This window comes from Zalophus californianus, chromosome 7 (assembly GCF_009762305.2).
Source record: "Zalophus californianus isolate mZalCal1 chromosome 7, mZalCal1.pri.v2, whole genome shotgun sequence".
Taxonomy (NCBI): Eukaryota; Metazoa; Chordata; class Mammalia; order Carnivora; family Otariidae; genus Zalophus; species Zalophus californianus.
Window position 1 is genome coordinate 113,128,313 of NC_045601.1, and position 24,088 is coordinate 113,152,400.

Here is a 24,088-nt window from a genome sequence, read left to right on the forward strand (position 1 = left end):
CAGACAGAATTTACTACACTTTCCCTCTATGGGCCTCAGTTAGGCCAGGCAAGATGATATCTCGGGTCCCCTCCAGCTCCATTACTCAATGACTCTATCAAGAAGAGAACACAATCTGAAAACCTTCCCCCCCCACCCCACAAACCTTGAGTCAGGGTTATCATTCACACACAGAAACACAAGCTCCAATAGAGAGGTAACTGGTCAGAAAATAAGGCGTTTGATTCTGGTATCATACCCTTTGACCCAAAAATTCCACTTGTGTGAATTTATCTTAAAGACCTATGTACACAAAGATGTTTGCTTTGGCATTTCTTGGAAGTAATGTCCCATAGAATAATGTCTAATACAAGAACGGTATGACTCACTTGGCAGTATATACAGCTATCCTTTACAAAGGATGATTTGAAAGACATGAGAAATTGTCTATGACTTTTTTTTCAAGATTTTATTTATTTATTTATTTATTTATTTGACAGAGAAAGAGAGTGTGCCCACAAGCAGGGGGAGCAGCAGAGGGAGAGGGAGAAGCAGGCTCCCCACGGAGCTGGGAGCCTGATGTGAGGCTCCATCCCAGGACCCTGGGATCATGACCTGAGCAGAAGGCAGCCGCTTAATCAACTGAGCCACCCAGGTGCTCCTATGACTGGTTTTCAAATTGCAATTCAGTATCCATTAATGGGTCATGAAATAAACTTAATAGGTCTCCTGCCACCAACTCTTTTTTTTAAATGAAATAGACTAGAATAGAAAATATCAGAGTACATCACAGGTAGTAAAGGTGTTTATCAGGAAACCAATTTCGCTTATATGGATAACTGGGCCAAAATACCCATAGTACTTTGTATCATAGGGTCACAATTAAAACATCTCTAAAGGGGGCGCATGGGTGGCTCAGTCGGTTAAGTGACTGTCTTCGGCTCAGGTCATGATCCCAGGGTCCTGGGATTGAGGCCCACATTGGGCTCCTTGCTCAGCCGGGAGCGTGCCTCTCCCCCTGCTTGTGCTCTCTGTCAAATAAACAAATAAAATCTTAAAAACGAAAGGAAACAAAAAAACCTCTAAGGACATAGGCCTACAGTGTACTGTACAATAGGAATACAAGAGTGTAAAATACTATATCTGAGACCAAGCCTAGAAGGGACTACACAGGAACAAAGATCGGAACTGTGTTAGGCGTGGTAGGAGAAAGAGTGTTACTTTTCATTTATAAGTTCTCTGTGGTGTTTGTAGGCAGGATTTTTGTTCTTTGTGTTTTTGTTTTTAAGCAATGTCTACACCCAAGATGGGCCTTGAACTCACAATTCCAAGATTAAGAGTCACACGCTCCACCTACTGAGCCAACCAGGAGCCCCTGGGCGGTTCTTACAATAAAACAATAAAAATGCGTAAGAACACATGACAAAAAAAAAAGGGGGGGGAATACCAACAGGTCATTATCAAAGCCCACAGAACCAAGAGGCTCAAGGTGGGGCTTCCAGGAGGAACAATGCTTCAGGATGGGCCTTAAATATTGGACAGAATTTGAATGGGGCATAGGGGATGGCCTTAAAATAAGTAGGGTGGTCACTAAAAGGATGAAGGGTGCAGAAGGATAAGATGGGGTGAAAAAAAAATGTCTCCGTGACGTAAAATGGTTTTGAACTAGGAAAGAAAGGAGCAGCCCCAACTCTGGACGGTGGGCCATTGTTCCTCCCGGGCCAATCTAACCATCCTGTTCCCCACCTCGCCAGGGCCCTCAAACTAGAGGTTGCCCCTCATAAACATGGCCGCGCCAAACTGGCCACGCCCCTCAACGAGGTGGTGACCTCCAGTGGCCCCACCTCCCGCCGCCTCTGCGGCCAATGAGAGGGAAGTACGAGGTTGGCGCATGAGTGCTGCCACCAGTGGGTGCGTCCAATAATGACTGGGGGATCCCGGCGAGTAACATGACCAAAAAGAAGCGGGAGAATCTGGGCGTCGCTCTAGAGGTGAGGGGCTGAGTGGGGGTGGGCCGCGTCGTGAGCTGCCTTCTCCCCGCGGCGGGGTACAGTGGGTCGGCCTGGCGACAGGTTGGAGGAGGGGCTGAGGGGAGGAAGTGAGGGCGACGCGGGTTTGGGAGAGGGACGCGAGGGGCGTGAGAGCGTTCGTGGGGTACCCGAAGGTGAGGGGCTGGATGGGGGAAGTGGAATTTGGAGAGCCCGAGGGGGCACCAGAGGTGGGGACAGAGGTGAGGGGACCTCCCCTGGGGAGGAGACGTGGAGGTGAAGAGGAAGCCCCGAAGAGGACGGGACGCGGAAATAAGGAGGCCCTGAGCGGAGACGTGTGATCGAAGAGGACGCAAAAGGGGCGGGCCCTCGAGGTAGGGGCACCCCAAAAGGGTAGATACCCGTGGATGAGGGCCCCCCAAAAATGAGAGAGCCCATATTGTTTAGCATATTACTAAATGGCTTAAACATCCCCCGAGATGGGAAATTTTTCCTCTGGGGTACTGAAGCTCGTAGCCAGAAAATTACTTTGGGAATCTGTGGGAGTTTGTAGAGAATTCTGGAATGATGAAGTTCCCAAAGAGCTTAAAAATAATGTACTGCATATGGAAGGGAAAGAAAATTGAGGCATATTGAGTTACTGCTACGTGGTACTTTATTTGCGTTCTCAGTCAGCCCTCCCTACAAGCCTGTGAGAGTTTTAAACCGGTGGGGAAACTAAGGTTTCAGGCAGAGCCCAGACTGAACCAGTGGAGGAGCTGAGATGCAGCACAGGTGATTTGCCCTCTACTGCATCTTCTTTCTCCTGTGTTACAGTTCCCTCGATTACTGTCCCAGTAGTTACCAGAGAGATACAGGGTAATAGTCTTCGTGAGCTTACTGCCAGTTCAGTAGTTCTCAAACTTTAGAATGCATTAAGAATAATTTGCAGAGCTTGTTAAAAATGGAGAGTTGAACTGTCTCCCACCCCGAGTAATTCAGTAAGACTTCGGATGTACGTTTTCAACGAGTAATCTGCATTTTTTTTAAGTAGGCTCCATGCCCAACGTGGGGCTTGAACTCACAAATCTGAGATTGAGAGTCCCGTGCTCTATGGACTGAGCCAGAGCCAAGCACCCCCAGGAATCTGCATTTTTAACCAGCTACATGCACCCATGCTGATGCAGGAGGTTTTAGTACCACCCCTGAGAAATATTGGCCTACCTGGTCCAAAAAAAAAAGGTTGGTGGAAATATGAACCTCCCTCTAAAAGAGAATATGAGTGGTAAAATGAGGTGGCACTGTGTGGGGGGAAAAGCATAGACTTTATAACTTGATCAGGACACAATAAGCTGCTGTAACAGAGAAACCCTAAAATTCAGTGGCTTCAGAAAGCTTATTTTTTTCTAATAGGGTAGAGCAGGGATTGACAGATGTTGTCTATAAATGGCCTGATAGTACATTTCTAGGCTTTGTGGGCCATATGGTCTCTGTTGTAACTACAGTTAATCCTAATTATTCACGGATTCTGTATTTGTGAATTTACCTTCCTGCTAAAATGTATTTGTAACCCCCAAATCAGTACTTGCACTGCTTTTGCAGTAATTCACAAACAAACCAGTGAAAACTTTGAGTCACCTGAGGTGCAGCTAAGGTCGAACAAAGTAACGCTCTGCCATCTTATTTCAGCTTGTACTGTAAACGGGTGTCCTTTTTGTGGTCTATTTAGTGCCATGTTTTTTGTGTCTGTGTGCTTTTTGTTGGTGATTTTGTTGCTTAAAATGGCCCTCAGGTGTAGTGCTGAAGTGCTGTCTAGTTTTCCTCAAGTGCAAGAAGGCTGTATTTGCCTTACAGAGAAAATATATGATAGGCTTTGCTCAGCGTTGAGTTATAGTGCTGTTGGCTGTGAGTTCACTGTTAATGAATCAATAATATATATTAAATAAGGTCTCTAAATAGAAACACACAAAAAACAAGCTTTTGTATTGATCACTTGATAAAATTGTTGTGACCGGAGGCTCATAGGAATCTGACCTGCTTCACAGTGTTTGCTAATTCATTGTTGGCAGCAACTTTACAGAACATAACTACCATAAATAAGGAGAATCAGCTGTGCTTCGATAGGCTATCTTAGCACAAAAGCAGCCGTAGACAATATGTGAATTAATGGGTGTTCCAATAAAACTTTATTTACAAAAAAAAAAGGCAGTGGACTGTATTTGACCCCCAGGCCATAGTTTGCCAATTCCTGGCCTAGAGTGGTTCTGCCATAGTCCCCTCATCTTGTGACGCTGCCATCTTTCAGTGCCTTAATGTCACCTCATGAATGAAACTAAGTCACATCCCATTGACGTGTGCACTGGCAGGGAAAGAGAGTGAAGGAAGCATAAGCATCACTGTCTTTTTTTTTTTTTAAGAATTTATTTATTTATTTGACAGAGAGACAACGAGAGAGGGAACATAAGCGGGGGAGTGGGAGAGGGAGAAGCAGGCTTCCCGCTGAGCAGGGAGCCTGATGCGGGGCTCGATCCCAGGACCCTGGGATCATGACCTGAGCCAAAGGCAGACGCTTAATGACTGAGCCACCCAGGTGCCCTGAGCATCACTGTCTTAAGAGTCGTTGGCCCAGGGACGCCTGGGTGGCTCAGTCGGTTAAGCGTCTGCCTTCAGCTCAGGTCATGATCCCAGGGTCCTGGGATCGAGTCCCACATCGGGCTCCTTGGTCAGCAGGGAGTCTGCTTCTCCCTCTGCTTGTGCTCTCTCTCTCTCTCTCTGACAAATGAATAAATAAAAAATCTTAAAAAAAAAAAAAAGAGTCGTTGGCCCAGGGGCACCTGGGTGGCTCAGTTGGTTAAGTATCTGACTTGTGATTTCAGCTCAGGTCGTGATATCGTGGGTTGTGGGATCAGTGGAGAGTCTGAGATTCTCTCTCTCCCTCTGCCCTCTCCCCACTCACATGCTCGCTTGCATGCACTCTGTCTCTCTCTTTTCAAATTAATCTTTAAAAAAAAAAACATGGGCCCAGAGTGCCCACTTGCCATTGGCAAAGATGCGAGCTAAGACTCGAGACCTCACCCAACTGCAAGGGGCTGGGGCTGCTGGGAAATGCATTCATTGGCTAGGAGGCCACGTGCCCAGCTACAGCTCAATCCCTGCAGAAGAAGGGCCTAGCATGTTTAGTGGACAGCCCGCAGTCTCTACTGCAGATTGCAATTTACCTCAAGTGTGGTGGCTTTTTTTTTTAATTCTTTAAATTCAATTTAATTAACATATACTGTATTATTAGTGTTAGGGGTAGAATTTAGTGATTCATTGGTTGTATATAACACCCAGTGCTCATTATGTCAAGTGCCCTCCTTAATGCCCATTACCCAGTTACCCCTTCCTCCCACCCACCTCCCCTCCAGCAACCCTCAGTTTGTTTCCTATAGTTCAGCATCTCTTATGGTTTGCCTCCCTGTTTTTATCTTATTTTTCCTTCCCTTCCCCTGTGTTCGTCTATTTCTTAAATTCCACATGAGTGAAATCATAGGGTATTTGCCTTTCTCTGACTGACTTCACTTAGCATAATACCCTCTAGTTCCATCCACGTCATTGCAAATGCCAAATTTCATTCTTTTGATGGCTGAGTAATATTCCATTGTGTGTGTGTATATATACACACCACATCTTTATCCATCTGTTGATGGACATCTGGGCTCTTTCCATAGTTTGGCTATTGTGGACATTCCTGCTATAAACATTGGGGTGCAGGTGCCCCTTCGAATCACTATGTTTGTATCCTTCGGGTAAATACCTAGTAATGCAATTGCTGGGTCATAGAGTAGTTCTATTTTTAATTTTTTGAGGAACCTCCATACTGTTTTCCAGAGTGGCTGCACCAGTTTGCATTCCCACAGTGTAAGAGGCTTCCCCTTTCTCTGCATCCTCACCAGCACCTGTTGTTTCCAGAGTTGTTAATTTTAGCCATTCTGACTGGTGTGAGGTGGTATCTCATTGTGGTTTTGATTTGTAACCTCAAGTGTGGTTTTGAGGATACCATATGTGTAAAATACCAGCCAGTGGGTCTCCAACCCCTCTTTGCCCACCTCCACTACAGAGGTTAGAAAAGCTCAAGAGATGCTTTCCCAGACTCAAGTGTGGTTTTGAGGAGACCATATGTGTGAAATATGTAGCACACGCCTGGCTCAGGGTGGAGATAAGCAACAAACAGTGCCCTTATTAGTAGCCTTTATAGTTCTTTTGCAGTCTTCTATCATGGTTAAGTCCAGCCCCCTTGTTCGGACTTAGTTTCCTTTTCTGTAACATGAAGACCTTGAATTTCATCAGGGGTTATAAGTTCATTGACCGTGATCCAAATACAGATCACAGATGTCTTTTGTTTGGCTGACACAGGTTTCTAAAATGTTTTAAATTTGGTGGACATATGCTCTCCTAGTGCCTTTACCAGTCACATTCACCCTTTTTTTTCCTGTCAATACCAATGTAGATAATTTACATTTGTGATCTTGGTCTCTAAGGTTACTTTTTGCTTGGATATGCTAAGATTCGAGATCTATAACTGCACTTTAGAAAAAGCTTGGCATCTGGCTGTCTCCCCACCTGGTCCTCCGTTGCCCCCAGCAGATCTGAGTATTGAATGTGCACTGATGCTCAGAGGCAGTGGATATTGTCCTCTTATTAAAAGTCATGTGCTCAGAGCCAATGAAGTGGTGATTTAATCAAAATGTTTGTTAATCTGACGAGTGCAATAAAACCCACACAAGTGAGTGATCTCAGCACCTACAAACAGTCTCCACTTGTTGTAATGAAGCAATTACCAAGCAGGCAGCACTCACCCCAAGGGCTGGCTTGGGCCAGCTGTCCTGGGTAGTCACCTCCCAGGACAACCAAGGCACCCCCTAGCAGCCTTCACTCATGTCTCCTCTCAAGGTCTTTTTATTCCAACTCATTTGCCACCCTGTAAGATCTCAGAGTTGGAAAAGACTGGCTACGAGTGTAGCTTCTGAGAGTTAATTCTGAATAACGAGAGAGCATTCAGATGAGAAATCACCAGCTTTGCTGATTGTAATGTGTGGAAGGAGGGAAAGGCTGCATTTTTGGTCTAAACTGATAGGATTTTGGCTGATGTAAACCCTGTTTCTGTTTTTGTAACCTCTGATAGTAATGAGCTGTTACTTGGTCATTGTACTTTCCTTTCACAGTTAGACCATTCAGCTTGGTGTCTTTAGATGCTTCAACAGCCAGTGGGTCTTAACAGGTGTGTGGTGTCTTAGCTAACACCCTAAGAGGGATAACTGGGTTAGATCTGGCCCCTAGTACAAAAATCTGTCAGTTTGGAAACTTTACAAGGTACAGAAAGCTGACCTAAGTAAATAGGAATATACCTTCTTCCCCATAACAAATTTGGGGTAAATGGCCACTGGCATTGGTTCAAAAGCTCAGCTAATTCAAGGCTGGTATTTCTGCATTCTCTTAGCTGTTTCCTCATATTCACAAGATAGCTGCCACAGCTCCAGTCATCATACCCAACTTTAAGTCAGGAAGAAGGATAAAGGGACTACAACACTGTCCCTTTTTTTTTTTTAAGATTTTTTTTATTTATTTGAGAGAGAGAGAGAGCTCACAGAGGGAGAGGGAGAAGCAGACTGGTTGCTGAGCAGAGAGCCCGATGCGGGGCTCAATTCCAGGACCCTGGAATTATGACCTGAGCTGAAGGCAGACGCTTAACCAACTGAGCCACCCAGGAGCCCCACAACACTGTCCCTTTTATCAGAAAAGCATAAGCTGCCCCAGGAGTCTTCCACCTGACTTCTGGAACATCTCATTGGCCAGAACTGGATCATGACCATCTCTGGCTGCAATGAGTATGGGAAAGCATCTCTTGAGCTTTTCTAACCTCTGTAGTGAAGGTGGGCAAAGGAAGGGGGGTTAGGAATCAGTGTTGTGTTGGCCAAATAATAGTTTCTGCTATAGGGAATAAAGTGAATGGGAGTCATTTAAATTCACCAGAATCCTAACCAGAAAAAGAGGTGGTAAATTGAGGGGAGAAAATTACCTAGGCAGGATGAGCACAGGAGGAAAGAACCTTGACGTTGTAATTATTTGTTCAGTTTAAGCCACTGCTGTAAGCTCTCTGCATAGGGAGGCAGAAGGACCAAGTTGTTGGTTTGCAAACTGGTCCCCTTCCATGGACGACAGAGAGAGACCCAAGAAAGAGGCAAGTCACTCCAGAGGCAGGTTTAGGAAGCAAGGGAACTTCCAGGTGAGGCTTGTCTTGGGCCATGAGTAAGAAGAATAGACCTCCGCATCCGCCCGCCAAATCTTCAAAGTTTGTGTAGAGGCCTTAACTGGGTTCAGTCACGTATACTGTCCAGATGGTCTCCATAACACATGGTCTCTCAAGGCTGTGTCCTTGGAACAGCTCCCACTGTGGGAACAGTGGGCAGAACGTACATTCCACGGTCAGTGGAGGGTGAGGAGCCTCCGATTGCCCTGGTCCCGCACTCAGGTTAACCGGTGGTCGCGTCCTCTTCGTTACTCCTCCAACGCAAAGGTGAAGACAGTCACAAGTTCTGGAACAGGCTGTGCACAAGGCTGGGAGGCATCTACCAATTTTCTAAGACAAGGGGCAGAAGCAGCTTAGTGGACCATCAATAAATATTTACTGAATTGGCTTGAGTGGCTGGAGGAAGCACTTGAACCCTCGCCCCTGCCGTCTGGGCCCCGTTGAGTGGTTCACTGGCCAGAGATTAGGAGGCCATGCCGGGGCAGACAGTTGGACACCACCTTGCGGGGGAGCCACCCATCCAGGGGCTGGGAGGAGGGCTCATGGCATGCAGACACCGCAAGGGCCGCTGACCATTAAATGAGCCTCACCTGCTGCCACGCGCAAGCGACAGGTTGCCATTGGGCAGGTGATTTCTCTCGGCAGCCTGTGTCTGGCTCCATTCCACTTGACGGGGGTCAGGAGACTAAAACCTCATTACCTAACACGGCTGGATGTCAGCATGTGTGGAGTGGCTGTTTGCCAGCATCTTAATTAATGAATTCACAAGGCATGGGGTGGATGCCAGTTCTTGAATAGTGCTTTGAGCCTTTCAGCGATGAAGAAGCTTTGGTAATTTATCAAAAAATATATATTGAGGGAAAGAGGAGAAAACAAACCCCAAACAACGTTCTGGCCCAGGGAAAGCTGAAGGCTTCAGGCAAGGACTGACATGGCTCTCCTTGTGGAGCTGCTCAGCACGGCGCCAGAAGGTCTCACAAGGTCTCAGAGCTTGCATTGCAAGCGTTTCAGCAGGGCCCCTCATGTGCCTGACCTGGGGCAGTGGAGGAGGGGGCGGTGAGTCTCCAGAGAAATGACAAGCCCTTTGGCTCTCTGCTTTTCCTGAAAATTGTTCCTTGATTAAAAACTGGGAAGGTTTATGGTCTTCATCTGCTCAGCCTGGGAGACAAACTTCTGATGATTGGGGGAGACATGGTTGGAGGTTTTTGTCTTCTGTCCCCACAGAGCCCTGAGCCTCCTCCACAGGAAAACATCCCTTCAGCAGCGTCAGGCCAATCTGCCCTTTGGGGTTTGAGGCTGGTCACCTGGAAAATCGAGGCCCATGACCCTCATGTGACTTGGCTTTGTGGCCTGATGGCCTCAGATGGAAAGCCCCAGCGCTCTTGCCACACCATCTGGGCAGGTGTTCTGGCCTCTTTACCCATAATGTCCTGGGGCCTCCCTGACGTGTGAAAATTTCCAGAAATCCAGTTCCTAGGCTGCTGGGGCTGGAGATAAAACAGCTGAGTTGGCATGTGAAAAGAAAGGCCTTGCTGCCCACTGGGGAAAGAAGGGCTTCTCCAGCCTACCTAGCTCTCCTTTCTCCTTCTCAAAACGGTCTGTTTTCTGTGAATTTTGGAGGGTGCTGTGGCAGTTTAGGCAATCTGGGGGAGGGTGCCAGGGATGTTCGAGAAGCCAGAAGTTGGGGGGAGTAATTGCCTTCAACATGAGGACATGCGCTCTGCTCCCGTCTCACTGTCTCCAAGCAGAGTTCCGTCGGGTTCTCCCCTCACAGAGAGTATCTGTTACCTGGACAGAGAGCAGGCAAAGCCCTTGTACAGATTATTCAGAGTAGAGAATCTGTTGAAAGCAGATCAACAAGCTTAGATTGGCTTCGACTGAGATGTGGAATGGCTTTGTTCCACAGAACCCTTCTTTGTCATGACTGTTTTCATGAGGGATTTTGGAGACAGAGCTTTAAGTGTTTGAAAGAACATAAGCTCTGACGCAGGAAAACCTCAGATTCAGACCCTCAATTCTGCCACTTCCCAATTACATGACCTTGCTTAAAATCTCTACACTGGGAGTTTGCTTCTCTCTAAAACGGAAACAGTCCCTCCTTGCAGAGTTGATGCAGACATTGGTAGCCTACACGAAGCTGCCACAACCTGCCTAACCTGGGGTACGAGGAGTGGTGGTTACTCTCAGGAGCTGAGTGGCTTAGGGCCGGTATGTGGGGTGGCAGCTAACAGCACAGACTCGGACTGCCCAGCTACCCCCCCCATGTACCCCCTGTGACCCCGGACAGATGACTTCATCTCCATGGCCCGAGCTTCCTCATCTGCAAAAGGGGAATACAGGAGTTCCCCCTTATCCATGGTTTTACCCTCTGAGGTTTCAGTTACCCACAGTCAGCTCAGCCTGGAAGCAGACGATCCCCTTTCTGACATATTGTCAAGTGGATGGCAGCCTAACGCTGTGTCACAGTGCCTACGTCCCTCACCTCATATCACCTCATCACGTAGGCATTTTTCACCTCATATCAGCACAGGAAGGGTGAATGCAGTACAGGAAGATATTTTGAGAGAGACTGCATTCATATAACTTTTATATATGGCCTTTTGTCATAATTGTTTTGTTATTAGCTATTGTTAATCTCTTACTGTATCTAATACATAAATTAAACTTTATCATAGGTATATGTGTATAGGAAAAAACATCATATATATATATATGTATATGTAGGGTTCAGTACTATCTGTGGTTTCAGGCATCCACTGGGGTCTTGGAGCGTGTTCCCAGCAGATGGGGGGACCGCTGACTGATGATACTACTGCCCCCTCATAGGGTTATTGTGAGCATTCTATGAGTGGGGTGCTGAGAACAGTGCCTGGCATATAGTGCATGCTATAGAAGTGTTGGCTGGTGCTGGTAGTGTGGTTTAGTTTTGCATGGACTTTTGGCTTCTGGAAGTTGCTTTGACTTGTGCTGTGCCATCTAGCTACCCCCACACCATGCTTTTTATTAGCAAGTAGCTGGCCAGGCAGCTGTAGGATATGCCCCATGACCACTGCCTGACTCCTGAGGTTAACCTGTTCCAGCAACTTCTGGCAGTCACTGGCCAGAAGCTCTGGAGAGCAAGGCTGGGAAAACCAGAAATAACTTCCTAAACCAGAAAGCAGAGTGGCCTGCGTAACCCAGAGCTCTAAGTCCTGAGGGTGCTTTCTGCACTTTCCCAGAAGAAAGCCTGGTCCTAGACAGTGGCTTGGGGTGGGTGGGGAGCCACCTCCCAGGCTGTCAAGATGCTCACGGGAGCACCATTCAGCCACCCTCAGTGGGTGCACCTGCAGCAGGGAGTGTGGCTTTTGCCTGTCAGCAGGATATGAGCTGTGCATGAGGGCCCAGCAGCCGCCAGACCTGGAGCGGGCCCCTACACCCCTGTGGGGCCCGACCTGACCAGTGTGCTGGGCAGTTATCCGTGCGTGAGCTGACACTCGGGTTCACCATCCCCAAAGAGGCCTCACTCGGGGTTTCAATTCCAGGAGGCTCCACACACCTGAAAAGATGCCTCACGGGGATTTCAGACGAATTTTACAGTTTCTCTTAACACAGTGGTTTTATGACATTAGGGGACCCCAGGGAGACTTCCCTAAAGCTCTGAGAATAAGGTGTTATTCCCCAAGTCAGGTGGCAGAGGGGATTTTGCTTAGCTGGCTCAGGGCTCCTGACCGGCAGGTACAGCACGTGAAGCACGCGGCACTCCGACCCGCATCCAAAGGGCACTTGAGGAGGGCTGCAGGAAGTCTCTGCCCCTGGTGACTGGAAACGGAGAAGCCCTCGCTTCCCCTGGCACTTGCCAACAGGATCAGTGGCCGCACTTGGCTGGGGTGGGGCCTCTGCGGACCTCGACTGCTGGGCTGACTTCCGATCTTCACATTCTTATGCAGGAAACGCCCCCCGTGCCCCCCCCCCCACCATGGAGACTCCGTGGTCCTAAATTTCTCACTGAGCCTGCTCTTCTGCCCACTCTCGAAGCCGCCCACCAGGTTCCAGGCTCTATTTCCCCAGTCCATGCATGGAGCAGAAAGGCAGCGGGTCTCATCCTGTCTGCGGTACAATCACTCGTGGGCCTTTCCTGATCGAGTGCAGACTTCCTGGATCCCTGATTCAGGGCCTCTGGGACCTTCAGCTCCTTCCCACTCCCTGCCTTATATACTTTTTCCCCTCCCGCTCTGCGTCTTCTTTTCTGGGCTCAGACCAGCAGTCCCCATGGTCTGGGCTCGGGGTGAAGAACCAGCTGTCCGACCAGGACACCCTGCACACTCACCACCTACCTCTCAGTCCCCTGAACCACGGCATGTGGGTTTTCACACCTACCAAGCCCTCAACTCTTTGCGAAGTGCCAAAAGGCACAGTTTGCTAACTGGTAGAGAGCTCACACCACCACCTTTCTGACTTCTCGTGTCCCTTTGCAGCCGTGCTTCACCTGCTCATCAGTCTCCAAGAGACGCGGTGTCCTTTGTCCCTGTATAAAAACGGGACACTTGGTCTCCCGAATACACATGTAACGCGCGGATATGTTGTAATGTAACTTTACATTGGGGGTAGCCACTCTCGCTCCTACACTGTGCCTGAATGGGTGCCTTGGCTCAGTCCCCACCTCGGCTGTTACCGCTTTGCCGCGGACGGTCACGGCCAGCAGGGCTGCCCCCGATGGCTCCAGGAAAGTCTCTGTACCCGAGCCACTCTTGGGCCGGCCCCACTCTTCCTGCCTGCTGACCCTGTATCCAGCCTGTTGGCCAAGAGTCCTGGGAGCCTCTGTGGCCTCCAGAGTGTAACCTTCTCTTCCTGCTGGAGTTGGTCTAGTCTCTTTGGTGGGGCCTCTTTCTGCCTTAGTCCCAGGGCTTCACATCCCTGCTCCCTGCAGAGCCGTGGTGCGGGTAAACATGGTCTCCACCTGCCAGGCCGCGCCTGCCGTTCTGTGTCTCCTCAGATGCCCATTCACACGCAGACCGCACCTGAGTCTGTCTGCCCTTAGACACTGCTCCGGGCCTCATTGTTGGGTGCCACCAGGCCCAGCCTCAGCAAGTTGGTGCTGGCTCCGGAGCCGAGCCCAGCTTCATCCCAGGCAGGAACGGGAGGTTCCCAGCATGCTGTGTTCTGAGCCAGCTAACTTCAGAGGCAGTGCTGTACTGATAGGGCTACCCTGCGGGCCCCCTACCCCCCCAACCTCACTGCTGAGCCCCTCCATAGACTCAGAGGATGGCCATATCCCAGCTAGATGGTCTCCCCTTGCCGCTGCTGCCAGCCAGGGATGATGAGTGGAGATTCCTCTCCATCACACACCCCCACTTCTGTCTCCTTCTCTTACTCTAACCTCACATTAACTCACTTTTCTTTCTGTTCCCCAAAGAACCAGTGAAAGCCATCCTCTGCTAATAATGACAGCACACACTTACTTAACTCATAATTACTATGCGCGTGTTCAGCACTGTTCTAAGCACCTTACACATATTGCCTCATAGCATCCTCACAGCTCTTTGAAATAGGAAACATTAACTTCATTTTACACATGAATAAAATGAGGCACAGAATTAAGGAAGTCCTTTAGAGGGCAAGTGAGCAGCAAGCTGAGGCACCCGACTACAGCCCATTCTCACTACCACACTTCTCAGGACCCACGATTTCAGGCTTCTGGGCACCTGGGCTCCGAACTCCTTGCCCAGCTCTGACTGAATGTTTTTAGAATCTTTCTGACATCTGTCTTCTTATTCTGGTCCTAACCCTGTGCCCTCTCTCCTGTCCTGGCTATATTGTCCTCTATTGCCTTTAGCCTGGCGGCTGAGAGAAAGCTACCGAAGACTATAGATCTGCACTGAGGAATCTGCGAAGTGCATAATCCACATGCATGCCATCAAGAGCCGACTGAAAACCCAAGGAGGGGCTGCCTTTAAGGCCCACTTTCTGGGTCCTCTCCCCCAATTCGGGCCCATCTTGAGTCAGCCCCACTCTGTAGGCACCACTCCTGACCCCAGTCACAACTAAAAGGTGCATCCTGCCCTTCCCTCCCTGCCACAGCCGGGTCCCTCTGAATCTGCACCCATTATTGGAGCTGCTCGGGAGCCGGCTTCTGTTGCAGGGCGTTTGACCGCCAGCGGGGTCACCTTCTGAGGACGGGTTTGCGGCCTACCGAAGAGCTTCCTGACGGTCTCAGCCTCCCCTCACTCAGCCCACATCAAGCAGCAGGGTTATAAAAAGGGGGGGAACTTGCTATTTAGAAGGGAATCAGAGAGAGAGCTGTCAGCAGGACATAAATATTCATAGAGGGAGGTTAGAACTTGAGTCCCTAAAACCTTGATTTGTGTTCGTCCGTTTAAGCCTCATTAAAAAGTGGTAAATGAAAGTGGGGATATTCAGTGGAACTGCAGATAAATTGGGCTTGTTCAGATAAAGGCCTCCCGACGGCCAGCTCCGCAGGCCCTGCCCAGAGCACGAAGGCAGATTGGCTTGGCCACTTGTGGTTTGCCAACCTCAATTTAAAGATTTTGCTTAGCATGAGTTCCCAGCCCTGTTCTGGGCCAATTACCACTTGTCTGGGCACTTGGTAGCCTTCCAGAGGTGTTTAGAGATGGAAATCCCCAAGCTGCTTCTCTCCAGAATGACATGCGAACTAGGACTTGGCCCAAGGGGCTGCAGGAAGAAATCTTACCTAGGACTAAAGATTTGCACTGGGTTAGCCACAAAGCACATAATCTGTGTGCAAGTATAGTTGTTTCTCCTTCTAGCTTCTTCGAGCTTTGGGCCCTAAGGGAGGGTTTCAGGCCCGAGTTGCTACGAGGGGTCTAGATCTGTCACTATCTCCTCAGCCCCATCCATGTCCAACCTGAGTCACTCCTCCATGGCTACACACGAAGACTGCAGCAGGCCAGGCCTTGTGGTGACCGCAAAGGAGAGACTGATGGCCACCATTCTAGGAGAGGAGCTACAAAGGCAGGCATCCTTAGGAGCCAGGCAGTCACGTACACAAGTGGAATGGGTCAATCTGGGTGACACTCGATCCCTGGGCTACAAGTTTACACCATAGGCCCTAGGGGTCCCAGAGTCTAGGAAGGTGAGGTAGGACGCTTATAGCTGGGAAGACCTAGTGTGCTGTCAGCCTTATGAGAGAAGGCCTAATTCATTTGCCAAGGGGAGGAGGTAGTACCTCTCCAGCCAAGGGCAGCAGAGAAGGCCTCGGGGAGGAGATAGCACTTCAAGAATTAAGCTTTGGGACCTAGTGTGGAATCTGGTGCTCTGCCTGTGGTTTCTACACCATGGGGTGGCACGGTCCCCAGGGGCTGGGCTGAATGTGCTGCTGTGACAAGTGGGCCATGTGGTGGCCTGAAGCACCTGCTCTTATCCCGCCCCACTGACCATCACATCAGGCTATTACTATCCCCAGGCACAGGCCCCAGCTCCTTGCTGAGGCTGTTTCCCAGGACAGCCCTATCTTTGGTGCCAGTTAGCAAAGAAATGATACAATTAACCAGGCAGTCAACTCAGGGCTCCTCAGTTGCTCCCTCCCACAGGGCCCTGCTTCTGCACCTGGAGTTGGCAGCCAGCGGAGGCTGTAGGGAAGGGACTAGATGGTGTGTCATTTGGGGCAGGCATGGGACAAGGCACAGTGGCCGACCCAGAAGTGGCTGGGTAGGTGCTGGCCAGGGAGAGGGGCAAAAGGCTTCAAGTGCATCTCTCCTGACACGGGCTCCAGAACACCCACCTGGGACTCTGGGATCCGCACTCGCAATCATTGATTACCGTCTCCGCAGGGGCCTTTCCGGAAGGGACTGGATAAAGAACTGGCTGAGGCCAATGAGGAGAGAGGTCCTCCAGTCTGTCTCAGAAAAGTCATTCCCTTTGGGGATCCCAGGCTCCCATTTGTGAAATAGAGGTCATATTTGCTATTCTTCCCAGGGATGGGGTGAGAGTGAGTGAAGTCAGATGGAGAATCAAGCATCCCCGGGACCTGAAGCACTATTCACTCAGCTGCCATGAGGGACACAAAGCCCTCTGAACCTTCCCACCCACTGAAATCTGGGCTCCCGCCAGCAGGGCAGAGATACTGGAACAGACCCAGGCCCAGAGAGGTGGCCGATGAGACAGACGAACTTTCAAAGCTACATGTGTGATACCAGGAACCAGGCTTGGACGATCCAGTCCAGTATTTTACAGAATATTTTCCCACAACTCACATTGTTTGCCCAAGAACACAGCTCTGAAACTATAATCAAAACAAATGGGAAAACTGATACCTTTGGCAGCCAGCCTTTGAGGAGCTTAGCTATTTTGCCCTACAAGTTACAGCTGCCTTGATAATGTTTTTGCACAAGAACCAAGTCAGAAAGAAGCTTTTGAGCTGTGCAGTTTTTGTTTTTTTTTACACTCAGTGATTTTTATTGATTCTCATGGGAAAATACATATCTTCTTAGCAACTTAAGACTACCTTAAGAAGTGTGTCAATGCAAAAAATACCTCTGCTTTTTGTCCCCTAGACGTCTAATCCCCCCATCCCCCCCGTGTGTGGCGTGCTGAGGAAAGGCAGCACCTCACTGCATCCTAGGCTAGGCCTGTGGAGCTGGGCGTGTGCTGGGGAGACGGGGCTGACTGAGGGACTGCTCCTGCCTGCCCCCAACCCAGGCTTGGTCCGGAGGGGCGGGGCCGCCGGGAGAGCTGTTTCCACCGTGCGGAGGCGGAGGACAGCGAAACAAAGCAGCTGCGGGGCCGGGGCCAGGGGAGGCAGGGCGCGGTCCAAGAAGACTCCTGGAGGCTCCTTCCTCCCCATCCCAGGATCCCAACTGTTTTGGAAGTTTTAAAGGCTCTGCCACCCATCTCTATCTGCCGGCTGCGCCTTGTGTTTCAGATCGATGGGCTGGAGGAGAAGCTGTCGCAGTGTCGCAGAGACCTGGAGGCTGTAAACTCCAGGCTCTATGGGGCAGAGCTGAGCCCAGAGGCCAGGTAACGTGTATGCCCTGGACCCCCGCCTTCCCCCAGCCCCTCCTATTTATCCTGGGGCCCTGGCCCTGAGCTTCCATTCACCCTACCCCTTGCCACGGGAGATCCCTTGTTCCCCTCATCCATCCTGCCCCCGTGGGTCAGCTGCCCTTCAGGACGGAAAAGGGCTTGAGCCATAATACTCCTTCTCCCCTCACAGGAAGTCTCTGGAGAAGGAGAAAAACCACCTGATGAACAAAGCCTCCAACTACGGTAAGAAAGTTCCCTTCCTTTACCAGCCCCATCCTCCAGTCCCAGGGTCAGGAGGGGACAGACAGCCCAGGGAGCCCACCAAGTCATGGGGATCAAGAGGGTTCTTTGGGAGGGAGCCGCCCCCCCCCACCCCACAACCCACTCCCATCCCCTCTGCCCCCCTCCCCGCTCCTCTGCCAAGGCTATAGGAACCCACTGTAAGCCTGGAAGAGCAGGTTTGTTCCTTTGTTCCAGGGGAGATGGAGAGGCCTATGGGTCTGTTCTTCCTCTGTGGGATGAAGGGGAATGGTTGTAGTCAGGTCCAGAAGAGACTCTCACATCCCCCCAGACTTGGGAGATCCGTCCTCCCCCGCCCCCCTCTCCCCTCCCACCTCACACTCCTTCCCAGGAAAAGGAGGGGCTATGTGGGTGGAGCAACGCTGCCACCTTCTGGGCGCTGGGGGCAGAGCAGGAGGGCGGCTACTACCACCCCTACCCCAACCCTGCCTCAGCCAGCCTGAGAGGAAGATGGTCTGCAGAGGTTCCTCAGACTTCTCGGTTTTGTTCTCCCCCTGAGAGAGCAGACCTGCTAAGAATCAGCCCCAGAACAGTCCACATGATGGAGAATCTCCCAGAGGGACGAGTTTGAATCAACATTGTATGCACAGCACATGTGTGTGCACACACCCCCCTACCTGGGCCCCAGTCTGTCTGGCCTGCCTAGAGCTGATGTACAGGTACCTGCCCGTCCACACAAGTAGGGAAGGGATATCCGTTATGTCTCAAACCTAGCAATTTTTACAATTGCAGCACCAGCCCTCAGTTCACCCGAGAGGTAGCATAGTACTGCCCACCTGCACGTCACACAAGGGGATGAATAGATGCCCTGTGGCCATAGAATAGGACTGACTTCCTCTAGAGGCGAGCCCGACCACCTTGTGGGCACTCCCTGCCTTCTAGCGTCGCTGGTTCCTGCTTAGCTGGATGCCCAGCAGGGGGCAAGACCGGAAGCACCAATGGCGTGGCCCCACCCTATACCTACTCCAGTGTCGGGCCCAAAAAGTCCCAGCTGCCCTGAGTTTCTAGTTGGCCAGATGAGACCCCCTGCAAGGATAAGTACCATGAAGCACCCCACACCCACCCCCCACCGGCAGTGACAGGCCAGAGGACTCACCTGGTGATGCCATGCCAACACCTAGCTTGGCTATCAGGTGTGGCCTTTTTGATGACCCCCTCACACACTCCATCCTCAACTTCCACTGCGTTTGCAGAAAAATGGTTGAGCAGCATTGGGTGATGGGATTCCTTTGGGCCAGGATCTGTAGCCAAAAGGTGGTGAGAATCTGGGCAGATCAAGGAGGACAGTCATTTTTGTGGATAAGGAAGTAGAGAAGCTGGGCGGGAACACCTCTGCTCTCAACAGCGTGTACACCCATTCACGAGAGGCAGAGGCGGAGGAGAGTAGCAGATGGGCCCCAACTACCTGTTCACCACCCTGTTTTCTCCCAGAGAAGGAGCTAAAGTTGCTTCGGCAGGAGAACCGGAAAAACATGCTGCTCTCTGTGGCCATCTTCATCCTCCTGACCCTCATCTACACCTACTGGACCATGTGAGCCTCAGATTTCTACACAGTCAGCACAGGCTTCCCCTTGGCCCTCTGGTCACCACCAACCAGGCCATAAGCTTCAAGACAACCAAGGTACAGGAGCATTTCTCCCCAACCCAGACACTGGAGCAGGGCCTCCTGTCAGCCCAGTCCCTCTCGCCTCCTGGTCCTGCTGTGGGGCCTGGGTCTCCAGAAGGACTGTGTGCTGGTTCCTCCCTCAGCCCAAGGGAAAGGCAATAAAGAACAGCCAGGCTGCTCCCGTCTGCTGAGTAAATGTCAAGGTGTGACTGCAGCTGGAGGGCAGTGGGGGTGGCACTCAGGAATCAAGGAAGATGTTCAAGGGGAAATGCTTGGCTTAGAACTCAGGATGGGGGAAGGGACACTGCGAAGGTGAGTCCCCAGCTTAAGTGGAGTTAGACAACAGAAAGCATTTTTAAAGCCAAAACTATTCTGGGAGCCATTTCCAGGGCTTAGGCATGGCACCCCCTGCCCACTGCCCCCCAAACACGCTGTCTTGCTCTCCAGTGCCACTGCCTGTTAATTATGGCAGAAAAAGTGCAGCCTGTGCACAGAGGGTGACTAGAGACTTGAAGTGGTCATGTGGAGGTCCCATGGGAGCATGGAGTTAATCCATCTTCAAGAGGCAAACAGGGCTGGTGAGGCCTGGCAGAGGGAGTGGGCAGCAAGAACCACGGTAATGACCAGACTTATGGTGACAGTGGCCAGTAAATCAGGCAGGGCTCGCTGGGAGAAGCAGTAGGGGCAGGGCCGACTGGAGTGGGGGCCAAGAGCAGCAAACACGTACCCTCCCACCAACTGTGCTCCCAGCCCTGGGACCAGGAGGGTCAGGAGTGGGAGGCTGGAGCAAGGCAGAGCATAGTAGGGCTTGGCATGGAGACTGTACCAATTAAGAAAGTGAAAACGAGGAAAGGAGCTACCCCAGAAGCTTAGGCTGTGAGACATCAAGGAAGAACCCTCAGGGCCAGGGCGAAAGAAGGAGCCAAGCAGAGGCAGGCTGTGGGAGGCCAGCACCAGAGCTGTGGAGCTGGTGGAGAAGCTCTAGCCCTGAGCCGAGAGGGAGGTGCCGTCGGCACCTGCACACCTCACCCCAAGCACAGCCCCCCAGCACCCCCCGTGCAGACCCAGAACGGAGGGGAGGCTGGCCAGGGGTCAGTGAAACCGTCTCTCCCTTCCTCTCTTTCTCCAGTCTAGTGACACTAATTGGTCTGACGCCTCTTATTTTAGTTACACAGACTGATCCTGGATTGTCACAGTGCCACCATGGAGTGAGCCGTGTGATTTATGTGGAGGGGGAAAGGTGCCCTGGGCTGTAGGTTCATTCATTCTCCAGTCCCTGCTTTCAACAAGAGCTGCGTTAATTTCTGGACCCTTCCAGGGCCCCCCTCTGGAAGCAAGCAGCAGGGCCTGCGGGGCCCAGGAACTTGCACAGGTTCTGAGTATACCAACCGGCTTTTCCCCCTCTTCTTAAGCAGAGCTTCCCCCACTTCTCCTCCAGCCCAAGCAGTTTCATCCAAGCCAATCCCAGGCCACACAGCACCAAGGACAAATAGCAATAGCCCCCAGCACAGAGCCACACAGGCATTAAAAATATGTTTATCTTTAATGATCCAAGATTCTGCAAGACACACCGATAACACCCAGAACTGGGTGGAAATACAGCTTTCTCAGCCGTGCTGCCGCCAACCTGGGGAGGGAGGGGTCGGGTGCTGGCTGGAGACCCTCCCCCCGGATACAGTTGCAACCTCACAGGGAGTCTCAGTGCCCTATCTCCATGGAAACCAGCCCAGCACTGGGATGGGGCTCTAGGGAGCCCCTAGGAGCATCTCTGAGAGGTATTTCCCATTAAAAACGACCACAGCTGCCCTCCCCCACCCAAAGCTACTGCCCAGCTTCCCCTCTTCCCCCTCTGCCAAGACAGAGGAAATGGAGTGACCACAGAAGGACAAACAAAGTGACTGTACTTCCTATTGGGCAAGAAAAACGAAGGGAGGGGTTAGCAAGGTGGGTGCCATGGGCAAATGGGGGTGCCATGATTGCCAAAGGGCCAGGTGTGACCCAACCCCAGAGGTACCCTGTGTTGCCAGGGCGCCACTGCTCTGGGGCATAGAAAAAGGCAAGTCTTCAAGGCTGCTTCCTCCTCTAGAGCTGCCCAAGGTTCAGATCGAAAGGGGATGGGGCCCAGGAAGGCTCTACAACCCCAGGAGGCAGTCACACCCACTGCCAAGACACTACCTGTGTCATGATGCAGTGTCAGGGATGTGTGGCCCACATGCCTCCCTTCCCGGCCTGCGGGACTGTCAGAGGTCCGGCTGAGAAGAACTCCAGGGAAGACCCGGACAGGGGTCAGGGCAGGAGGCAAAATCTTCTCCAACTTGACATCAAAACAGAGCAAGTTCAAAGAAACAAAACCTTGATTTGTACAGCAGCTGCCCCTGGCCTACACCCACTTAGGGTCGGCCCAATAAAAAGCTGGGCAGAGCAGGAGCATGGCCGCCCTCAGGGGCAGTGCACGAAACTCAGAAAAGTGAGTCTACAGGATACAAGAGAGAAGGGCAGAGCCAAGGCCCTGCTGTTCTCTGACACGTCCTCCACTGGCCGCACGTTCCCTGGGCCCTGACCTCAAACCCACTGTAGGAGCAACATCCTCAGGCTGAGCCCTGGCAGGCAGATCTCCGGGGAGGGAAGTTCAAAAGGTGTCCCAGAAGGAACGTGAGAGTCCTCTGAAGGCCCCTGACTGAGTTCTTCAGGGAGAATGGAGAGGAGACCACCCACCCCTTATAGCCAGGCTGCAGTGACTGCGCTCCCCAGTCCCTCTCCTTGAAGGGGAAAAAACCAGTACTGTGAGCCCCAGGCAGAGCGCCCTGACTCAGAGAACGACAGGTCATTCGGCAGGGCTGGGCATCCCCACGCCCTCAGGCGCTGTGTGTCTGGATGAACGAGAGGACATCTTCCTTGGACAGCTTGTCTGGGTCCTGGGGCTTCTGGGAGTCATGCACACGGATGCCATCCCCCCACTCCCAGAAGAGCCTGCCATAGTAGCAGATGCTGGGGAGAAGGAAGAGAAAGGAGGTCAGAGGGCTGTACCCAGGTGGAGCAGGACCAAGAGATCACCACCCCAGCCCCGGCGACCGTGATTTAGAGGGTTGGTTCTTCAGAGTTGGATCGGGTGGGGGTGTCGGGGGTGGGGGGACATTTGACTCCAGGTGAGGGTCCTCCCTCTGGCGGCCAAAAGGTAACCAGTAGGCCCCAGCTCCTCTTTCCTGACTTCCGGAACCAGCTTTTCCCAACAAAGAGCTGCTGCTGCTAATTGTGTCCAACTGGATTCCTACAATTACTGATATTCCTGGTTTATCTGTCTGTGCTGCTTTAATAAAACAGTATTAGTGTGGCGACAGAAACTAGTGTCAGTGGCTAATTATAGGCATATCGGGGCTGCTCGTTACTGTCAAAACCTAGGACTAACAATCTGGCACATGGACACTGGGTCCTCATGAGGGATGACTAGGACCTTGAGTCCCAAGGGGCAGGGCTGCAGGCCCTCAGTATGTTCCCACCATCAGGCCGGTACCGGAAAGTCACGTAAGCAGTGGCTGCTCCAAGGGGCAGACGCCCTGCCTGGATGAGGCCCTGCCCACTGAGGATCCCCAACCATCAGAGCAGGTCCTGGCATCCCTTGCGTCTCACTGAGCCTCTACCCAGAAGGGGGCCACATCCCCACCCTTGGGAGGAATCCGGCCCATGCTCAGGGGAGCCCCTGCTTGGGCAGCCATCTTTCTCAGGACTTGGGGTGTGCCCCAAGAAGGCTGGTATCCTGGCAGGAGCACCTGATGCTGCAGAGGGGGAAGGCATGGAGGAGGGCCACTTACTGAAATGGGGCAATGGAGTCTGCAGGGAGGTCAAAGGTAGAGATCTTGGTTTTCTTGTTGTAGAAGAACTTCCTCTTGAAGCTTTTGCTGAATCCCATAGTCCACGGCTCTGACAGAAGGAAGAGGGAAAGGTCATAAAGGATATTCATTATTCATGGGGGCCAGAGGCAGACCAACATAGGGGTGTCTCTTCCTGCACTCCTGTTCTTCCATTCCCCTCTCCCAAAAAGCAGGCAGAGAACAGCCTGTGAAGATGCAGCCTCAATCACCAGCCCAAAGATGCTCAAGAAGGACAACTAAGATAATTACTTCTCAGCAACCCCACCAGGGTGACAACTCTGGAAGCCCGGCAAAGCAAGGGCTCTGTTAACCAGAGGGCACTGAAGAGAAAGGGATGGGACCAAGGAAGAAATGCCAAGCTTGACTTTCTGAAACTGCTGCTGCCCCCCCGAGAAGGCCCTTTTCCTGCCATGAGGACACCATCTGTGCACAGACCAATTGGGCTCCTCTCTCCCCAGCCCCAACCCAATCCCCAGGGGGAAACGCAGTCCCCACCTCTCCAAAATACACCTCCAAGAAATGCCAGGCTGGCTACTATGGCCCTCAGCAGGCAGCTTTTGGCTCTGGGCCAGGCATCCCGGCCACGGGAAAGGGCAGGGAACCATCCCTCATCACCTACCATTCACCGTCCTGACGATGTAGAGGCCCGTGGGCACAAAGTGCCGGTCATCCCGCCCTGTGTAGCTGAGCTTCGGAGTGCCACTGGAGCCCTTGATGATCTTCATTTCCAACCTGATTGCCCCGAGATGAGTAAACACGAAGTGGGAGTACGTACGTGAGAAAGCGAGCACGCCCTCACATTAGTTGCCAGCTAATGTCAAAATCTCACCACCCACAGCATTTTATCTCCGCTCAATGGAAGAAACTGAGGCAGAGATGGGAGCTGTTCCAGGCCACACGGCAAGGGAGCCTGTGCCGAGCTGGATGTAGGACTCAGGCTCTGAACTCTCCACCAAGCAGTGGAGGCAGGAAAGTGACAGACGGCCCTGCTGTGCTGCTGCTGTCGGGGGTTTCAGGGTGACACCAGCAAGAGTACGGTCTGAGACCAGAGGTGCCATTGAGCCTTCAGTCCACCACCAAAGGCATTACAGTGGCCACT

At 51.6% G+C, this 24,088-nt stretch overlaps 2 protein-coding genes across 4 annotated transcripts in view; one reads left to right on the forward strand and one right to left on the reverse strand.

Moving 5' to 3' along the window:
* The first annotated feature begins 1,865 nt into the window (after window positions 1-1,865).
* CCDC167 (coiled-coil domain containing 167) lies at window positions 1,866-19,311 on the forward strand. 2 transcript variants are annotated; one of them, XM_027602442.1, is made up of 4 exons: window positions 1,866-1,970; window positions 17,114-17,208; window positions 17,405-17,457; window positions 18,946-19,311. In XM_027602442.1, exons 1-4 carry the CDS (start codon window positions 1,929-1,931, stop codon window positions 19,047-19,049), a joined length of 294 nt encoding a protein of 97 aa, XP_027458243.1. In that variant the 5' UTR covers window positions 1,866-1,928; the 3' UTR covers window positions 19,050-19,311. The 2 variants fall into 2 exon arrangements, with proteins under 2 accessions (XP_027458243.1, XP_027458242.1); XM_027602441.1 differs by having other exon boundaries at window positions 18,951-19,311.
* Window positions 19,312-20,646: 1,335 nt separating this feature from the next.
* CMTR1 (cap methyltransferase 1) overlaps window positions 20,647-24,088 on the reverse strand; it is a 48,102-nt gene continuing 44,660 nt past the window's right edge. Inside the window, exons 21-23 of one of the 2 annotated variants that reach the window (XM_027602439.2) lie at window positions 23,609-23,721; window positions 22,930-23,038; window positions 20,647-22,108 (exon numbers count right to left, since the gene is read on the reverse strand). In XM_027602439.2, the coding sequence (XP_027458240.1) occupies window positions 21,976-22,108; window positions 22,930-23,038; window positions 23,609-23,721 (355 nt within the window). In that variant the 3' untranslated portion in view covers window positions 20,647-21,975. The remainder of the gene's footprint in view (window positions 22,109-22,929; window positions 23,039-23,608; window positions 23,722-24,088) is intronic. The other variant, XM_027602440.2, reaches the window with a different exon arrangement.